The sequence below is a fragment of the Heteronotia binoei genome, chromosome 8 (assembly GCF_032191835.1).
Source record: "Heteronotia binoei isolate CCM8104 ecotype False Entrance Well chromosome 8, APGP_CSIRO_Hbin_v1, whole genome shotgun sequence".
NCBI classification, from domain to species: Eukaryota; Metazoa; Chordata; class Lepidosauria; order Squamata; family Gekkonidae; genus Heteronotia; species Heteronotia binoei.
Window position 1 is genome coordinate 78,629,823 of NC_083230.1, and position 20,154 is coordinate 78,649,976.

The 20,154-nt window shown below is 42.7% G+C and overlaps 1 protein-coding gene across 1 annotated transcript; it reads left to right on the forward strand.

Annotated features, from left to right (window-relative positions):
• The first annotated feature begins 6,958 nt into the window (after nt 1–6,958).
• On the forward strand, nt 6,959–19,770 carry RRP7A (ribosomal RNA processing 7 homolog A). The gene is made up of 7 exons (XM_060245323.1): nt 6,959–7,167; nt 8,641–8,783; nt 10,457–10,582; nt 10,866–10,989; nt 17,942–18,039; nt 18,463–18,661; nt 19,357–19,770. The coding sequence occupies exons 1-7, from the start codon at nt 7,104–7,106 to the stop codon at nt 19,440–19,442; spliced, it is 840 nt and encodes a 279-aa protein (XP_060101306.1). The 5' UTR covers nt 6,959–7,103; the 3' UTR covers nt 19,443–19,770.
• The last annotated feature ends 384 nt before the right edge of the window (nt 19,771–20,154 follow it).

A 20,154-nucleotide genomic window follows, 5' to 3' on the forward strand; every position in this document is an offset into this window, starting at 1 on the left:
GGAGGAAAATCCTCTATGGAAGCTTTAAGCATTTGGAACTTAGTTTTCATCTCACAAAAGGGTTATTCTCAACATATACCTCAATACTACTATGCAAGCCACTCCTTAATCCTATATAGGGTAGATTTAATCGCATTTCAGTCCAGCAGGATAAAAGAGAAGGATCTGAAATGTAATGAAAAATCCTATACCATTATGAACCAGATGCTAGAAAAAAAGGTAAGTTACTCAGTGTTCTCTCTACATTATTGGGAATTTGTTCAGCCTGAATGTACCCTATACCAAAAGGCCCAGAAGAAAGAGTAAAATTTACTATTAGCTTCTGAAAACTCCATATGGTAAAGGGACAAAGGCGTATCAAAACACTAAACAGTGGACCATAACCCATAAAAGGCTTAAATCCAGATAGTTCAGTCTTCAATTTATAAATTGCTTGATGCTTTTTAGATGCCAGGTGTAGTCAGAATTGATCATGAAGTCCATTGGACAACTTTGTATTTCCCAATCTCCCTTCTGTCCTGTGGTGCTGATGCGACCAGGTTTTTGAGAGGCATTTGAACTTTGATGGCTTCCATCTTTCCAATGAGATGATTATTGCTTGGTTGTTCTTCCCTAGATACTGACATCAGCAGCAATCTGAAATAACAAACGAACATGGCATATACCCTGAATGCTGGCATGGAGGGCTTAACATGACCTGAAAAACCTTTTGTCCTCTCCTCAAAGATGTTTTTATTTTGTAACATCAAAAATTCTGGTGAGCTTGAAACCTTATGCAATGGGTTGTGTCATTTTAGTTGGCCTGAATAGAAGGGCATTACATGGGTTTTGGTTCTTGGTTTGGATTTTGTGTGGGCCAGTATGGCTGGCTTAAAGCTCCTAGCCTTCCTAGAGGAGAAAATGGAAAGTCCATTGCCCCTGTACACAGTTGAGCTACAGGGCTTTATTTTATAGTCTTATAATATGGATTACAGGATAAAAAATGAACAGTGCAGTACAACTGTGATTATAGAATCGGGCAACAATACAAGCAGTAAACTAAAGATGTTCATTCTGCAGTTCTGATCTCTTAAAAGCTGCCCTCTTCTCACTTTTGCACATTCTACAGGAGCCTTCTTGACCTCAGGCTGGTCACACACTTAGCTGAGCTAGAGGGATTTCCTAATGCTAGGAGGAGGGAGACTAGTCCGCAAGGTGTGCATGTACAGAACCCTGCTGCTAGTGAATCGGATCACTGGAAGAGTTTAGATCAGGGGTGTCAAACTAATTTGTTATGAGGGCCAGATCTGACCTAAATGAGACCTTGTTGGGCCGGGCCATGTGTGTACCTATTTAAGATTAGGTAGCAGAGATATAAACTTTTTAAAAGACAGGAACATGACTTTTTTAAAACCTAAAACATGCTTAAAACATTAGCGCTGGTTGGTCTTAAAGGTGCTTTCTTTGTATATCTCCCATGGGATCCAGGGAACTGGGCAAAGGAAGCTCTGGCTCTTTTTCTCTCTCCCCAGGGGATCAGGAGGGGGAGAAGCCTCAACCAATGGAGAAAATTGAGGTTTTGTTCTGCAGCTCCTGCGCGATTGAGCAAGCCTTGCAAATCAAGCTGAGATGCAGAAGGAAGCAAGAGAGAGGGAGAAGGAAGCAAACGAGCCAGTTGCTTGGGGGCCTGATAGGAGCCTTTTGGGGGCTTGATTCAGCCCTCAGGCTGCATGTTTGACACCCCTGATTTAGAGGGCACGTAAGTGTCTGGCTGGTGGCTGGCTACCTGAAGGACAGGAAAGAGGGATGCTAGAGTTCCCTACAAGCAGGCTTAGGAACTGTCATGCAGACTGACACCCGAGAGTCTTAGTCACTCACACCCAGGAAGCCAGGAAAGGGGAGGGCCAAGAGTTGCAGGATCAAGACAATAACATCAGGGAAGGCTAAAATGATGACTTCAACTATTAAATGGATAGAAGCCAGAAGTGACTGATGGCTTGAATTACTTGTGTTGTATCATTTGTGCCTTGCACACTTAATGTCTCCAGCTGAGTATTGAAACAAACCTGCTCCCTTACCTTAAGCATGCATTAATAGCTTAATGTAATCATTCTTTTGGCATTAAATGGAATTTGTGTGTCATTCACTTTCTTTTCTATACTAACGTTGGAGTAGTTGTCTTCGGCTATATTTTAGGCAGGAATGGTCTCTTCCTACCATACAGTGTTTGCAATCCTTGCTGAGAAATGCAGGACCATTAGTGTAACACAGGGCTGACCAAACTGGCTCAGAAGCAACATGTGGTTCTTTCACACATATTGCGACTCTTGAAGCTCCCACCATCTTGTTGGCCAGCTTGGAAAGGCATTTGTCTCTTTAAATCTCTTCTCCACACCAAGCCAACTGGCAGCTTGGAGAATGCATTTAAAGTTGAAGGTTTTTTTCCCCACCTCTCCCTCCCTTGCAGGTCTCACATTTGATGTTCTATGCGACTCTTACGTTACGTAAGTCTAGCCATCCCTGGTGTAACACATGCTGAGCAGAATCATCTACTAAGTTGTGCTTGGCAGCACACACACTATCTGACCACAGTACCCCAACATCAGGGACAAGGGTCCAAAAAGTCAACTCACTTCTGATGTGCCCCTTGAGGGCTGTGTGTTTTAGGGTAATGAACACATTTGTCTCAATATTCAGCAGAGCCTCCAGCAGCTTCCCTTGGCACTTTAATACCTATTTATATTCCTGCATATCAGAAGCAGTTATAGCTTCTTATAACCAAAACCTTTCATGGCGTACATAAGTACTACTAGCAAGAGTTCTGGTTGGAGTGTAGGCAGAGTGGTCATTTTTTAATTCTCTTTGTCTATTTTACTTCTTATTTATCTTATTTTTTTAAAAGAATCTGATTCATTTTGTTGGTTACTGTGTTATTTGAGTGAAGAAAAGGAATTTTGGGAGTGGGAAATGCAAGGTAGGAAGCTGTTGAAGGAGTTTTTCCCCTCTGTCAAAACTTTATTAGTTTTGATATTTAATTAGCTGGCTTTGTTTGATAACTAACTAGGAGAAGAAGAGATTGGATTCATACCCCAGCCTTCACTATCTGAAGGAGTCTCTGAGTGGCTTACAATCTCCTTTCCCTTCCCCTCCCCAGAACAGACACCCTGTGAGATAAGTGGGGCTGAGAGAGCTTTCTCAGAACTGCTCTTGAACAGAAAAGCTTTGAGAGAACTAGTGCTGACCCAAGGTCACATCAGCAAATGCATGTGGAGGAGTGGGGAATGAAATCTGGTTCTCCCAGATAAGAGTCTGCACACTTAACCACTACACCTAACCGGCTCTGGCTACACCAAACTAGACAGGATCTCCCAAATTATGTCACATCCCTAAAGTGTTAGGAAGATACTCTTCCTATTTTATGTTATTTTGATTTTTAATGAAGAGGGAAACAAGCTGCTTGTTTCTAATATCCTTTCAGACATTTAGCCTTTCAAAATTCAAAAAGTGAAAGACCAAGTTCCAATAAGCTATAAGAGGATCTAATCAACCTTTAGGCACCTCCTATAAAATTGCTGATAAAAATGTTATAGTCACATCTTCAGCTGATCCCTTCACTGATTCTAATCCATTTATGGAAAGGATCATTAATCCCCTAAATCAGGGGTGTCAAACATGCAGCCCAGGGGCTCCTATTAGGCCTGTGAACAACCCACTGTTGCCTGCTTCCTCCCCACTCTCTTGTTTCGTTCTGCGAGGATTGCTCTGTCAAGCCACAGAGCAAAGCCTCTATTTTTTCCCATTGGCTGACCAGCACATGAAGCAACTTATGTACAAAAGCTTGCAATATTTAATGTTTTTCCCTGGGTCTTAGGCTCAAAGCATTGACCATGAGATTTCCGCAATGAATGTCAATAAATCAAAAGTAGGTTTGCAACTTACAAATGCACACCTGAACACCTGAACAGCTTACGCAAGATTGCTACAGTACAGATATTGTCTCCAGATTTTGATGCAATAATTCAGAGCAAGAGGTGTCAGTTATCAGAGACTGTTAATAAATAAAATATTGAAAGAATGCTAATCTTTTAACGATGTTTTAAAAATATATTGGTGTCCTTTATAAATATAAAAATATATTGGTGTCCTTTATAAAGTTTAAATCCCTGTTGCCTGGCATTACATTTTATGACACACATGGTCTGACCCAGCAAGGTCTCATGTCATATCTGGCCCTCATAGCAAATTAGTTTGACACCCACGCCCTAAGTAATATTTATTTATCGTATTTATATCCCGCCCTCCCTGCCGAAGCAGGCTGAGGGCGGCTAACAACATTAAATATCAACAGTGAAACAATAAAACCATAAAGCAATAAAAACAATTACAATAATCAGTTAAAATTAAACAATTTGCAATTTAAAATTATTAATACAATTTTAAAACAGCAGTTTTGGTGCTAAGTTCCATACCATGATGTTGAGCAACTATGTGCTTTGGTTGAAGGCCATTCAAAATAATGTTGTTCTGCAGGCATTGTGGAATTGGCTTCTCTTATGTTCTTATCAAGGTCACAGAAATTCACCAGCCATTCTAAGGGAGCCCAGGCAACACACATTCCCAGGACAGATCTCTTCAACCCCTACCTGCCAATTCTGCCTCTTCATCACACCCCACGAGAAACAGCCCTTCCTCTTCCAGCTGGGATAGCAGGTCAGGTTTGGCCATCAGAGGTCCCAGAGAGGCCACGTTCCCAAAATTCTCCAGCATGACTTCCTTGTACAGAGCTCTCTGGGCTGGCGCAGCAGGCTCCACTCCCCCGGGGTGAAAATCATGGCCACCTCTTCAAAGGACACCCCTGCCTGAGGTGGCTGCATGGCGGCCCTTTTTCCTTCAGCACACACAGGAAAGGGCGGAGGAGGCATCAAAGGAGGCTTTCCCTGCCTGCCTGATCCCTTCCCAGCCGGTGGAGCAGAATCCCGCCTCCACATCCACATCCAGAGGTGGTGGAACTATGATTGGTAACTTCTTCTGGAGCACTGTCAGAAATTGAGCAAATCTATATTGTTAACAGACTGCAAAAATTACAGTATACTTTAGTAGACATTACAAGAGGATATTAAAAAAGAAAAAGCAAGAAATTGGGAACATCTACATTTGACAATCCCCCAATTGCTGCTGCTGCTTCCTTCTTCTTCCCTCCCCACAAGCAGGGTCAGGGCAGGTTACAACAAAGAATTAATAACAATAACTAAATTAAAATTCCAAAAATATTATATGAAAAAAATAATTCCTTCAGTTCATAGAATCAGGCTATAATAGAAAAGCTGAGTATCATACAATGCTCAGAGAAAGTAGTTATTGAGCTAGGATGGCCCCTAGCCCGTTAAGACTATCAAGCACTTGATAATGACTGATATAATGACTATCATGCACTGGGCTAGGCACATTTGCTCCGCTCACCATATGAAATCCCACTGCTCTCTACAATCCCAAAATACTTGTTTAATCTTACAATTCCAAGATTCAGGTAAGCAACTATACTTGCAAGGCCATGTATATTAGGTATACCTTTCAGCTAGATATTGCAGTTGTGGTTTAGGGATCACAGAAACATGTTTTATTTGAATGTCTATGGTATAAGGAGGCCAGAGAGAAATAGAACAAACCCCTTATGTGCCAGCCTCTGGTGGCCATAACTTTCCCATCTTCTCATTCCATTAACAGTAACAACATCAAAAAGTTCCCTCTAGAAGGAAACTGTGACGAGTGGAAGCCAAACTGCCTATTTACTAGCATTCTTAAGCATTACTCAGAAATATATCCCCACTGAATTCCATGGGCCTTATTTCCAGGTATAGGACAGCTGTCTTGATGATAATAGAACTTTACTGTAAAACTATGAATAACACACATTCAGTTCAACGCAATCCTAATAAATACATTTTCCTGTACAGGCTGCATGACATTAGCACCACATTGCCACAAGAAAATTAATGTTCATTTAAGGGAAACAGCTTAAAAAAGTACATCAACATTCTGCAATACACTCAACAGAAGGAGCACAGTAACAAGAAGTGTAGTGTATCAATGAGAATGTATTAATGCTGCCATTTTAATTTCCTAACAGTGCGACCCCTAAGAACACTTTCTGGGAGTAAGACTCATTGAATAGACTTCAGAAGGATACTAAGTAGATCAGTTTAGGATTATACAGTAAGTGTATTCCCTTATCTAACAGAATGAGAGACTACAGCTCAGTACACGCCAGGTATAAAAGCAGGGTTCCATCTCTCTGGGTTGTAAAATTCTAGAAGTATGGGGTGGAACTTGGGGAGGACAAAGTTTGGGGATGAGAGGGACTTCAGCCGGGTATAATGCTGTAGATTCCACCCTCCCAAGCCGCATTTTCTTTAAGGGAAGTGCTCTCTATAGCTTGAACGCGGTGTTTACAATCGGTATGAATTTTTCTTTCTTTTTCAGCATATGCCTCAAAACTACTACACCGGTCATTCCCTTATAACGGTCCAGGTAATAATCACATTTCAGTCCTGCAGCATAACACTCTCTACACCTTCAAAGCAACCGCAGATTTTTCCCCCAAAGAAAATAATCCGATAATGTAATGGGAAATGCCAAAGGATGCTGAGCAGGCACTTCTTAAAAGGTCAGATAAGTAGCCAGTCAATGCTATTCTCTCAGTAACACTTTGGGGATTCGTTCCCATTGTCACCCTCAGAATACGCACTTCAAGCCAAAGCGCACCCAGGAGAGAGTGTGTGACATTTTCTCCTCCTTAGTTTCTCCGGCTTTTTTGACCAAGGCACATCAAACCTTCAGTACTGAGCCATAATATGCCAAATATTTAACCAAACTGAGGCTCATTCTGTCCATAATTATAAAATGCCTGACTTGCTTTTAAATCCCAAATACAGTCAGGATTGAACGTGCAGTTTTTAAGACACCTCCGCACCCTCCACCCGTCTTTCTCTGTCTTCCTAATGGAACCAGGAGGAGAGTGGCTCTCCTCCCCCGCTTCCTGGGTACATGCAGAAAACTACAGGTCCCAAAATGCTTTGCTGCAACAGAAATTGGGCGATGACGCGCCTTCCTCCTAGTGCTCTGAAATGGCGACTTCTAAGAGGAAACGTGGGAAGGGTGTGGCGTGTGTTGCTCCTGCGGGATATACAGGTGAGCATTTATTTTTTTAGGACTGAGGCTTGAATGTCGAGGGGATGCTCTTATCCCGTTTCCTGCAAACCCCTTTGCAGGAGCTGAGTAGGGGTTTTGTGCATCCCCCCCCCCCCCCCCCATGTGGGTCATTAGAGAATTCTTACTGATGTAGTAAACTTGTGATTGCATTGCACCGCTTCAGGCTGCAGCTGGCGGTTCCTCTTAACTGCATCCCCCCCGTGTAAGCGCACACTTGCTTGTGGTCCCTGCGTCTGTTGTGTTGACTGGCATGATCTGGACTGGGGTTAAGGGGACTAATTTATACTACCAAACAGGCCTCGCTTTGGGCAGGAACTCACAGGAGTGGAGCTCCGGAACCTCTAACTTTTATTGTGCTCTCCCCCCTCCCCCCCAAAAAAGCTTGCTTCTGGGCTCCACTGTTCAAACCCCCTGTGAGAGTTTTGCTGAACTCTTAAGATTTGGCAAACTTTGTAATATTTTCCCCTACAAAAATGGGGAAATAACCAAAACATAGAAAGTAGACAAATGGAAATCTTCATCATGCCACTGTGGCCACATAGGAGAAAGTAATTTTAAAAGTATGATGGGAGTAAGGTTTATTATGACAATTATAATTCAAAAAGCATTTTAAGGTAGATGCTGAGCTGATATAATTTAGTACACCTTCCAGTGGTGTTGGGTGTGTGGCATATGCACATGAGTTGTGCTAATGATTTCTGGCACCTCTTTTTCTATGAAATGACCCCTGCTACCAAATATGTGCATTGGTGGGGAGAACTGAGTTCTGTTTTTCCTTACTTCACCACAATTCTCCCTGCAAGCCTTTCTTCCTCTTCTAGCTTTGATAGCATAAATGAAAATAGGGTGGGGAGAAAAGTTTCTGAAACAACTGAGCATGATTACATATAATGGGAGGATTTAGCTCCCCTCACCTACACATAATTTGATGTAAGCATTAGATTGGGGTCCCTACCTGTTTAAGCCTCTAGGCATCTTGAGAATTTTAACAGAGGGTGGTGGGTGCAACTGTAAAATGGGTGCCTCACAAGGTGGAGCCAGCCACAAAATGGCAGGGAGTGATGTTATGTGTAACTCTAATAGGATATTTATCCCATTGCAGAACTAGGAGGTTTTTAAAATGAACGTCTTGTTTTAAAGTTGCTTAAAATATTTTATTTATACATAACTTAAATTTCAGTCTCAGAGTGAAGAGTCTCTATCTGTGGTGGCAACTGCTGATGAAGCAGTGTTTATTGACCTGCCATTGCTCAGGTGCTAACCTACTTCAGATAATACCCATGATCTTAGTTGAGAGAGAGATTGAAAATTACAAGCTAGTAACTCTAGAAAGAAGACTTGTTTGGTAAAATCATTGAGCAATATGGATGATGTTGGGCCCTATTAGTTTTTGCTCTAGATTAAAGAGTTCTTATGGTCTGTTGCTCACAAACTATCCTTTGCTTCTTTTAGCTATTCCACTGAAATTCTCAGAAAAGCATCAATCACTTCAGTATCTCTATGTGAAGGAGCACAAAGTCAGAGAGGAAAAAGATCCTAACAGGCCTCCAAACCATACCCTTTTCGTTCTCAATGTCCCGCCATATTGCACAGAGGTGAGTTCATATGGAAGAGCAAAGGAGAGACTTACTTTTTCTACTTAAAACAGGCACACAAACAGTTGTACTGATTTAGGAGTTCTCCATAAAGAGAATAGCCTTGTGAAGAGAGTTTTAGTCCAGGGGTGTCAAACTCATTTTTCTGACATAAATGAGACCTTGTTGGGCCAGGCCATGTGTGTCATAAAATGTAATGCCAGATAGCAGAATTTAAAGCACACAGACAAACACAAGTAAAGATTTTTAAAAACCTTAAAACATTGGCACTCATTGGTCTTAAAGGTGCTCTCCAGTGCAATCCAGGGAACTGAGCAAAGGAAGCTCTGTTTCTTTATTTCCTTTCCCAGGGGACCAGCAGAGGGAGGAGCCTCAGCCAATAGAAGGAAGAGAAGCTTGGCACAGTAGCTCTGCTGTTCAGTTGAGAGAGCCTGGCAAAGCAAGCTATCCCTCCCCCCTAAGGGAGGAGCCTCAGCCAATGGAGAAAATAGAGGCATTGCTCTGTAGCTCCTGTGTTATTGAGCAAGCCTGGCAAAGCAAGCTGTGATGCATAAGAAAGCAAGAGAGAAGGATAAGGAGGCAGGTGACAGCCAGTTGCTCAGGGGTCTGATAGGAGCCCTCTGGGGGCCCGAGTCAGCCCCCGGGCTACATGTTTGACACCCTGGTTTAGTCCATATATTCTTCTGGCTGCTGCATGCATATGTTATACTCTGCTCTGAGCCTGTTTGTGGGAAAGGACGGAATATAAATTAGCTAAATAAATAAATACATGGCAGGTTTTAGTAAATCTGGTGCCCTGGGCAAAAATCAAGGATTACACACACACACACTCCCTGTATTCCCACATAACCTATTCCTTTCATCTGCCTGGATGGAATCAGCTGACTCCACAGGTAGTCTTGGAAGGTATTCTGGGCAGTATGGGTTTGCTGTTTGCATTGCATTTGCAGAAGGTGCAGCTTCGTGAGTGGGGTTTTGGGGAGAGGAGATTGCTGGAGGGCACTGAGGATGAGCAGAAGAGTTCCTCTTAAGTCAAGAAGGTAGGTTGCTAGTTAACACATATAGAAGAATGAGGTATAAGGGCAAAATGGACCGTGGTACAGCAGACTGGAAGTGGATTTTGAATGCTTCTTTATTTTGAAATTCCAGGAAAGTAGAAATTTAGCACAGCAAGGAGAAAGTTTCTATATCACCTCACTTTGCTGTCCAGTTTTTTTCCTTTTCACTTTTTTTGTTTCACTTTTTAAATGAAAGAACTTTTAAAATTGCAGTCATTATGTCAGACCTGCAGTCTGACTGTATAGTCATTGCCCTCTCAATCTGATAACAACCTAAGAGTAGCCACAGTGGTCAGGCCAGTGGTGCTGCCAGTCCAGCATCCTCTTTCCAGCAATGGCCTCACACATGCTCCTGACTCTTCCTGGTTTGCTGTTGTTCAAATGGAACCCAAATAGGAGATAGACATATAGCTGTGCTGTGGAAGGAAGGGTGCAGGGCATGCTACTGATAGCAGTTAAGAGAGAAGAAGTTATTGGGAACAGCTGGAAATGTGGCCTGTTTTCTAAGTACTGTAATTGGATTCCATGCCAAGAGAGCTGATCTTACCCTGACTACAGGATAATTTCTCATGCTTTTTTATAGCCACTTGTGCTAAACTCTTATTTTGCTTGAAGGAATGCTTGTCGAGGCTGTTCTCTGGCTGCTGTTCTGTACAGTCTGTGGAGATGTGTGAAAAGCCAGTGCTGGGAGAAAAGCCAGAAGTACCTGAGTCCAAGTTCTTCAACACTAAGACATTGCTGGTAAATTGAGGACATTGAGCTTGGTTGGGGTAACTGCATGTTGAGAGAGAGTAATGGGAAAACAATGTGGGTAAAAGTGTGTTCGGGAAGGGGACCACCTCTGAGTTGTTGTTTATGTGCTAAGCTTTTGATTGGCAATGGCAGGGGTTGAACCTGGAACCTTCTGCATGCAAAGCAGAGACTGTGCCACCGAGCTACATCCCCTACCCTTCTGATTCTTTGGGATATATGCAAATGGGCCTGGTTTTTTTCAGCCTGTACAAATGCCTTTTCTGTTTTCTAGGGACTCAAGGTGGCCTATGTGGTGTTCAAGAGTCCAGCTGGTATACAGGCTGCTCGGTCCTTATCAGTACATGAGCCCCTAGTGATATCTTCTGTCAGTCACCCTGTGCAAACTGGAATTCGCAGTAAGTTAGTCGCAGATGCCTAGAATTTCAGTGCTTTCTTGTTCAGGCCTTCAGTTTTGTAGATTCTGTTCTTAGCTGCATCATTCCTATTACTGCAAATGGGAAACTGCAGCAAATGTTGGAGGAGACAGGAGTTCATTTCCTTGTTTAGCCATGAGGCTCACTGGGTGACTTTCTCTCAGCCTAGCCTTACCTTAGTGGGTAAAATGAAGCATGGAACCACCTCTGTAGTTCTGCAGTGCTGGGTTATCATCCCCCGGTATCTTTGGGCATTAAGTTTCAAACTTCTTACTCCAACACCATTTCACTGTCAGACTGCAGTGCTGAGTGACAAAGGAAGGCAGCACCAAGATGCCCTATCTGGGCTAAGCAAAGAGTGACAGAAAGCTGACCTACCCCTGAAGGGGAAAACAGCCACTCACTTGAGTCTATGGAAGTGCTGCTCCAGCATCCAATCACCTTTGAGAAGAGGGATGGAATGTTAGAGGGAAACAGCAGGAGTTCAGTCAGGTTCTTCCTCAGGGCAGTGAGAGCTCAGATCTGGCTCAGGAAAGGAACAAACAGAGTGAAGGGCAGCTCTGCTTGGTAGTGTGGTAGAGTGGTTTGGCTCTACTTCTGACAGAGAATAGAGTGCCCAGTTGTTAGACCTGTCTCTGGCAATGAGCGGACCTGGTGCCATTTAGTCTGACTCTTTGAAAAAGGCAGGCTGGTGCGGCTACTAGGACCCAAGTGGTGGCTAATTGGTAAAAGCCTGTTTATGCTGTAAAGTGTTAAAGAAAATTGAAACTACTCTTCTGAATTAATGGGCCTCAGCCAGGTTTATCATTCTGGAGAATTGTGCTGCTGATCTGTTCCTTGAAACTTGTTTGTAAATAAATAAATCTTTGTGGTTAATATACAATTCCTGCCTCAGTGACCTCCATATTCTACTTGTGCACCACAAAACTAACCTCACAGTAGCAAACCCAAAGCCTACACACTTGGTATGTTTAGAACACCTGGTATTGGAGGGGAAGGTTTATAGTTTAAAATAAACCTGGTTTCCCCAAATCATAGGAGGCTGTGTGGGTCCCCTTAATTGATAGAAATGGCCTGTCACATGGGGATTTCCTCCCTGTTTGCACTCCTGCTTTTGCAGAGCAAGATGGCTATCTCAGCACTTTAGAAAATGGACCTGGCTGGAGTGACAGGACTGAACTCAATCAGGCAAGGTGCTTTGTATTCTGACACTCTGAATTTATTAATTGCAGCTTTATGAGGAAAGCAATGGCTGCCTACATACCATTGCCTGATGCTGGCGGACAGAAGAACTTATCTGTTCAAATTTGCACAGAGCAGATACAGCAGAGTCTAAAATGGGCCCTTGTGCATGTAATTCTGCTGTGCATGCAGTATTAGCCTGCTATTGCAAAACCCATCCAGGCTGTAGGAGTATCTGATATGCAAAACTGCCCAAGTATTGTCTGGGTGCTCAATTGAAATAAGGTACTGGTCGCTGTAATCTTAGCTGTTCTTGTCCATCAGCAGGGAGAGGCAGGCATTAATTTCACATGCTGCAATATCATTCCTACCAGCAGCACTTACTGGAGCACTGAAGGCCAACGCCATGCTGGGAATTATTAGGAAAGGAATTGAAAAATCAGCCAGCATCATAATGTCCCTGTATAAATTGATGGTACAGCCTCATTTGGAGTACTGTGTACAATTCTGGTCACCGCACCTCAAAAAAGATATTATAGCATTGGGACTTCCGGGGAGGAAAATGGCGAGCTGAGTTGTCTCTCACATCGGGAGCAAGCTGAAGGTCTTGTTCGGGGTAGTGGAGGGCAAATCAAAGCCCACTGCCTAACCTTCTCAGTGAGAGAAAGGTCCAAGACTTGCACTTAAAACTTTGGAAGAGATTTACCTTGGCTGAAAAGGAGCCCTGTAGGGGGTTCCTTTGAGGCTTTGAGGGGTCTCAGAAGTTTGCATAGTTATCGTCTCCAAGATCTTTCAGAGTCATTGATTTGGCATAAGCTCGTCAGGATCCTAACCTTCTGGGACAATTTTAAACAACTAAAGTTTTGGAAGACCAGTGGAACTTGGATAAGTGAAGAAAAAAAGGTACAGAAGCTCTTTTTTCACTCCGGAGCTATTTACAGATTAAAGGGACATATTAAAGGTGGGAAGAAGGGGAAAATATAAAGCTTGCAATTAGAAGAAAGAAATTGAGAAGTTTGGACTGTTTCAATACAAAAGACAGTGTTAAAAACTGCTAAAATTTGAAAAGAGAACATAGTTTTGTCTACTTGCGGTTTGCGGTTTGTGAAAAGTAGACAGCCCACGTTGCATTGGAATATACTGGAACAGTTCTGCAACTCTTCTGAGCAAGACAGGAAGTGCGTCAAGTATCGTGAGATTTCCATGAGAGTTGAAGCTGACAGAGACAGGAAGCAGTAAAGGAAAAAGCCTACTCTACATCATAGAGAAACGTCGGCAGCCATTGCTGGAAGGTCCAATTTAAAACATTGTTTTAAAAAGATTTGGGACTTTAAAAATTGACAGAATCGACGGGAAAAAGGGTAAGAGGACAAGAACTATTGACTACATTACTGGTGGGCTCCTGGGGTGACTTTAAAAGGGGAAAAAAAAATTTTTAAAGGGGAAAAAATCGCGGTCGCCATTTTGGAATTTTTGAAGACTTTTTTGATAAATATCTTGGCTTTGGAGGCTCAGAAACCAGCGAAATTAGGCTTGCTGGAAATTTTTGGTATTTTTATTTTTATTTTATCTCCCTGCTCCTTGCCTAAATGTCAGAGCCCAGGCAGCCCCGAACAAAAGCCCTCTCATTAGAAAAAATGCAGGACCAAATGGAGGCTATGGAAGCCAGGATTATGAAAGGAGTTAAGAAAATGATGGAAGAAATGAAGGAAGAACTTGTCACAGTAATTAAAAAAGAAGTGGATGACCTTAAAGACCAAATTGGGAAAATAGACAAGAAAGTACAGGAAGTGGAGGAGAAAGTTAAAATACATGATACCACCTTGCTGAAAGTCCAAGAAAAAGTGACGATCCACAAATGCAAATTAATGGAAAATCAGATACGCTTGAGAGGAGTACCTGAGGAAGAGAATGATGATCTGAAAGGATATATAATAAACATAATTGCAGAATTCTTAGAAGAAGACCCTGACAAGACTAAGAGCATGTATGATCGTATGTATAGAGTCAATTCGTTATATGCCAAAAAAAACAACTTACCAAGAGATGTTGTTGTAAGATTTATGACAAAGGAAATGGTGGGAAGGATTATGAAGAAAAACTTTGAACAGTCATTGATAGTAAGAGGTAGCAGAGTGAGAATAATGAAGGAGCTACCCAAAGAAGTGATAAATGACAGGAGAACATATAAAAAGTTGACAGAAAGAATGATAAAGGCAATATATTTTGAACAAAGGGCAAGGTTGTGCATCAATGCAGATCTTACAGACGAAATGAAAATTAGTAAAGGTGCTAGACAAGGCTGCCCGCTTTCGCCATTGTTGTTCATAATGACTCTTGAAATTTTACTGATGCAGATCCAAGATGAAAAAGATTTAGAAGGACTACAAATAAAAGGGTATACCTATAAATATAGAGCATTTGCGGATGATATAATGTTTATAAATGAAAATCCCTTACAAGCTACACCGTTGTTGTTAACGAGAATACAAGAGTTTGGGGAGTTGGCGGGACTTTACATAAACAAAGAAAAATCGAAAATTTTATGTAAGAATATGCAGAAAAATAGACAACAAGAACTACAAAGACTAACGGGTTGTGAAGTTACCTCTAAGGTAAAATACCTAGGGGTAGAGATAACAATGAAAAATATTGATCTGTTTAGGAACAACTATGAAAAGCTCTGGCGCAAAATAGAAGAAGATATGCTAAAGTGGAACAAGCTCAATTTGTCATTGTTGGGCAGAATAGCTGCAGTAAAAATGAATATCTTACCAAGGATTATGTATTTGTTTCAAACCATCCCCATTGTGAAAGATGCTAAGCAATTTGATAAATGGAGAAGAAAAATCTCGGAATTTGTGTGGGCCGGGAGGAAACCTAGAATTAAAATGAAAGTCCTGATAGATGCAAAAGAGAGAGGTGGGTTTCAATTACCAGATTTGAAACTGTATCATGAAGCAATTTGTTTAGTATGGTTGAAAGAATGGATAACGTTATTAAATAAAAAACTTCTAGTGTTAGAAGGCCATGGGAAAAAATTCGGCTGGCATGCCTACTTGTATTATGGGAAAAAGAAGATGGACGGCCTTTTCTCTCACCATTATATAAGGAGCAGCTTACTAAATATGTGGATAAAGTACAAGAAATATGGCGATGAGAGAAGGCCTTTGTGGATAGTGCCGGCTGAAGTGATAAAGTTAACGGCCAAAACAGTTAAGGAAAAACAACTATCATACAACCAACTACTAAAAATACAAAGTGGGAAAATAGAAATGAAAACTGCAGAAGAATTGAATTATAAATATGATTGGTTTCAAATGCAACAAATAAAAAGCTTGATGGAGAATGATATCAAAGCTGAAGGAATAAGGAAAGAGCAAACAGAAATGGAAAGAGTTCTGCTTGGAGATAATGAGAAATTAATTTCAAAAGTGTACAAATTACTTTTACAATGGACTACAGAAGATGAAGTAGTGAAATCTCAAATGATAAAATGGGCAATTAATGTAAATAAAGAAATAAAGATGGAATCTTGGGAATATCTGTGGAAAAACTCTATGAAACTCGCAACATGTCATAGTATTAAAGAGAACTGTTTTAAGATGATGTATAGATGGTATATGACTCCAAAAAATTAGCAAAGATGAACAATAAGATGCCAGATAGGTGTTGGAAATGTAAAAAGCATGAAGGTTCTTTCTACCATATGTGGTGGACTTGTGAAAGAACTAAAATGTTTTGGCAGATGATTCAACAAGAGATATCTAAGATCCTAGGATATGAATTTAACAAAGAAGCAGAGACTTTTCTGCTGGGATTACAAATGGAAAAATTTCCAAAAGAAGATAGAACTTTAATATGGTACTTGCTCTCAGCTGCTAGGACATTGTATGCGCAGTTGTGGAAGCAAGAAAAAATACCAGAAAAATGGGACTGGACTATAAAAGTTATGTCATGGAGTGAAATGGACAAGCTAACAAGAAAACTAAGAGACTGCGATTTAGAACTTTTTAATCGGGAGTGGAAGAAATTCAGAAGATATGTAGAAAAAGAGTGGAAAATAAAAGGACATTGGACAATTTTTGAAGATTAAGACCTTTAAGACAAGAATATAACTTTTGAAGGGGGGATCTTTTTCTTAATCAATTTTTGTTTTTTCTTGATAGTTAAAGGTACCTTTAATATGTTTTTTAAAAAAAAAATAACACTGGGGGGAGGGGTGGGAGAAAAGTAAGATGTGGGGTAGAATGATGTGTTTTTTTTAATCTTAAGCTTTTTATAAGTTGTAGATATAGTTCTACTACCATATGTTACTAATAAAAATTGTTTATACTCTAAAAAAAGATGTTATAGCATTGGAAAAGTGCAGAAAAGGGCAACTAGAATGATTAAAGAGTTGGAACACTTTCCCTATGAAGAAAGGTGTCCCGCCCAGCCCGGGCGAGGACTACGCAAGGGGGACCCCCCGGGGCCTGCCAGCCGCTCCCGGCCCCCGCCGCCGCCCCGAGAGCCTCCCACACCTTCCCAAGCCCCCGCGGCGGCCCCACCCCTCACCTGGGCTGAGGGGGTGCCAACAGCCGCCCGAACGACGCCTCTCAGCCACTGAGCCCATCTCCGGGTCCGAGGAGCCTGGCCAGAGCGAGACGTCGGAGAGCAGGAGGGAGAAGCTGAGCCCAGCGCCGGGCAGAGAGGAGGAGAGCCGCCTGACCTGTGGCGGCGAGAGACGCCACACCCCAGCACGCTGCAGAGGTCCGGGACGCCCGAGGCATGCCCAGGCAGCCCAGCCCCGGCTCGCCTCTCCCAGGCGTCTGGGGCTTTGAAGGGGGGGAGGAGCCAGAGAGGGGCAGAACCCAGGAAGGGGGAGGACTGGGATGGGGGGATAAAGGAAGGGAAGGAGGAGGTCGGGGAGGAAGCTGGCCGGTGCTTATTGAGGCTGCCTCGCGAGAGAGAGGGACAGGAGCCGCAGCACAGCCAGGAGGGGAACGGGGGCCTGTGGTGAAGTAATCCGGCTCCCACCCCTGTTTCTGAGACCTCCGGGGAACGCCCCAGAGTGCCCGGGAGGGGCGACGGGAGACCGGGAGGGGTGCCCAGGGCGCGACAAAAGGTTAAAACGCTTGGGGATCTTTAGCTTGGAGAAACGTCGAATGCGGGGCGACATGATAGAGGTTTACAAGATTATGCATGGGATAGAGAAGGTAGAGAAAGAAGTACTTTTCTCCCTTTCTCACAATACAAGAACTTGTGGGCATTCAATTAAATTGCTGAGCAATTTAGAACTGATAAAAGGGTTAGAACTGATAAAAGGAAGTACGTCTTCACCCAAAGGGGTGATTAATATGTGGAATTCACTGCCACAAGAGGTGGCGGCGGCTACAGGCATAGACAGCTTCAAGAGGGGAATGGATAAGCATATGGAGCAGAGGTCCATCAGTGACTATTAGCCACAGCTTATTGTTTGAACTTTCTGTCTGGGGCAGTGATGCTTTGTATTCTTGTGTTGCGGGGGGGCACAGTGGAAGGGCTTCTAGCCCCACTGGTGGACTTCTTGATGGCACTTGGTGGATTTTTTTGCCACTGTGTGACAGAGTGTTGGACTGGATGGGCCATTGGCCTGATCCAACATGGCTTCTCTTATTTTCACCTCCACTCAAATCCATAATTTAGGATGCATGGAGAAGGGCTTCTTGGGTTCCCATCTTTCCTTGGCATAACTTGTTGAGAACAAGTTGCTGATTTTTCCTTGTTTCAGAATGGATTGCTGGGTATGCTGCATCACTTGTAGATCCTGCTGAGCTGAAGAAAGAGGTGGATGCTTTCATGCAAGCCTATGACCAGAAGGTTGCTGAGGTAGGGATTGTTGAAGTTACAGCTGTGTTAACTGCTACAGGCTTCCCTTAAGCTATGAAAGTTCTCCAGTATATTACCCACTGTAGTGTGTTTGACCTTCCAACCTAGAAGGTAAATATGGTGAATCTAGACCAAAAAGGTCTGGAGGATTGCATTGATTATATTACCTGGTTGGTAGCACAACTCTGGCTTTCTCATTAAGCTCTTATCTGGCATCTTCTTGCATGGCAAAGGGACTGGTGCTAGGGTTCCTTCACTTAAGAGCTATGAAATTCATGCAGAACACTGTCTAGATTGTAAACAGTGTTTCTGGGTTTAGGAGGCAAGTGGGAAATCCAAACAGCCTTTTCCGCATAAGCTGGAGAAGCACTGCATTTTCTTTCAATCTTATTTGTTCACTTGTGGTTTTTTTCACTGACACAGGAAGATGCAAATGCTGAGGATGAAGATGGTATCCCAGATGAAGATGGGTGGGTGAAGGTGACCAGGAAAGGTCGAAGGCCTGGACTCCCACGGACAGAGACAGCCAGCCTGCGGGTACTGGAGAGAGAGAAGCACAAGAGAGCACGCAAAGAGCTTCTCAATTTCTATGCTTGGCAACATCGTGAGACTAAGAGGGAGCGTGAGTAACTTTTTATCCACCTCAGTTCAATGGGATTTGTTGTAGAAGGAATACAAAGAGATGAAGTGTAGAACTGGAGTTGCTTTCATAATGTGGTTTTTCTGTGTCAACTTAAAGCCTGGCAGAAAATGGAAGCAGCTGCTCAATAAACAGAGCTTCTGTCTTCTGAATGTGTCTTACTGAGATCCTGTGGATAGGCTGCAGGATGTTTTGTATAACAGCATGATTTTAGCTCATGCTTTCTTTTGTCTTTTTAAAGAATTGGGTAATATGGGCTTTTGTCTGAAAATATGATACGGGCTACAGAGATCATGTTGAACATTCATATGGTTAAAACTAACACATTATAAGCATCCCTCAAAACTATGAACTTTTGTTTCACCTACTGGTGACAAGCAGTGAAGTGGCCAGGAAGAGCACAGGCTGTCCACTTGCCCAGCCCTGGTTTCATGGTAGGCTTCATTTGAAGCTTTGTTACAGGAGGAACACAAAATCTGAATCCTTCAGGGCTTCACAGCACGTCTAATAGGGAATAATAGAATTATTCCAGTGCACAGAATCAACATAACAGTTGACCATATTAGGAAGAACACTTTTGGAACAAAATGGTTTTTAAATGCCTGACAGATGAAATCTGCAGGGGGTCATTCAGCTCATTTTCTCTATCCTGATCCAGTCTCTTCTGTGTCTTTCAGACATAGCCCAGCTGAGGAAGAAATTTGAAGAGGACAAGCAGAAAATTGCACTCATGCGAGCACAGCGGAAGTTCCGGCCATACTGAATCTCCGGATGTTCCCCCCAAAAGGGGAGCCACAGTGAGATGTTCACAGGCAGAAAGGTTTTCCTGGAGCTTCTTGGAAGCCAACCTGAATAGCTGCTCATTCCCCATCACTGCCTTCTGAACTGTGACTGATGAAGTGGGCAGCTGTCCTTGCTCAAACTGTGCAATGCCTGCAGATCACAGATGGGCAATCCTATGATGGTTCTTTGGACCTTGCTTCAGGGATATCCCTGACAAAGGTGTACCAGGGTGATTTCTGATGCTGTTGGCTGTGAGATAAAACAGCTGTATATTTTAAATTGTTAATAAATGTTTCTATGGACTAAAATTGTTCTTTTTGCCCCATCTTCACCAATTTGTTTTCCTGCATAATTTGAAAGTTCAACTTGGAGGCAGTTTACATAAGTAGTTGATCTTCTTCGTGGTCTCTGTGCATTCACACATATGGGTAATCCGCAGGATTGGCCCCGACCTCGGAGAGTTCAAAGCAATCTTGATCGTAGATCTGGCGCGCCTCCCACTTGTCCTGGGAGGAGGCAGCTACTGCGCATGCCTGGACAAGGGGGAGGTGCTTAGCCACTCAGTTTCTTCCTTACCGCCGACCGGATCGCACCTTCCTCGTTGATCTCCAACTTCTTCATTGCAATCTCCAACAATTACCTTCTCTTCGCTTCAATTCTTCATCTTCTACTCCTCCTGGTATCGTATAAAA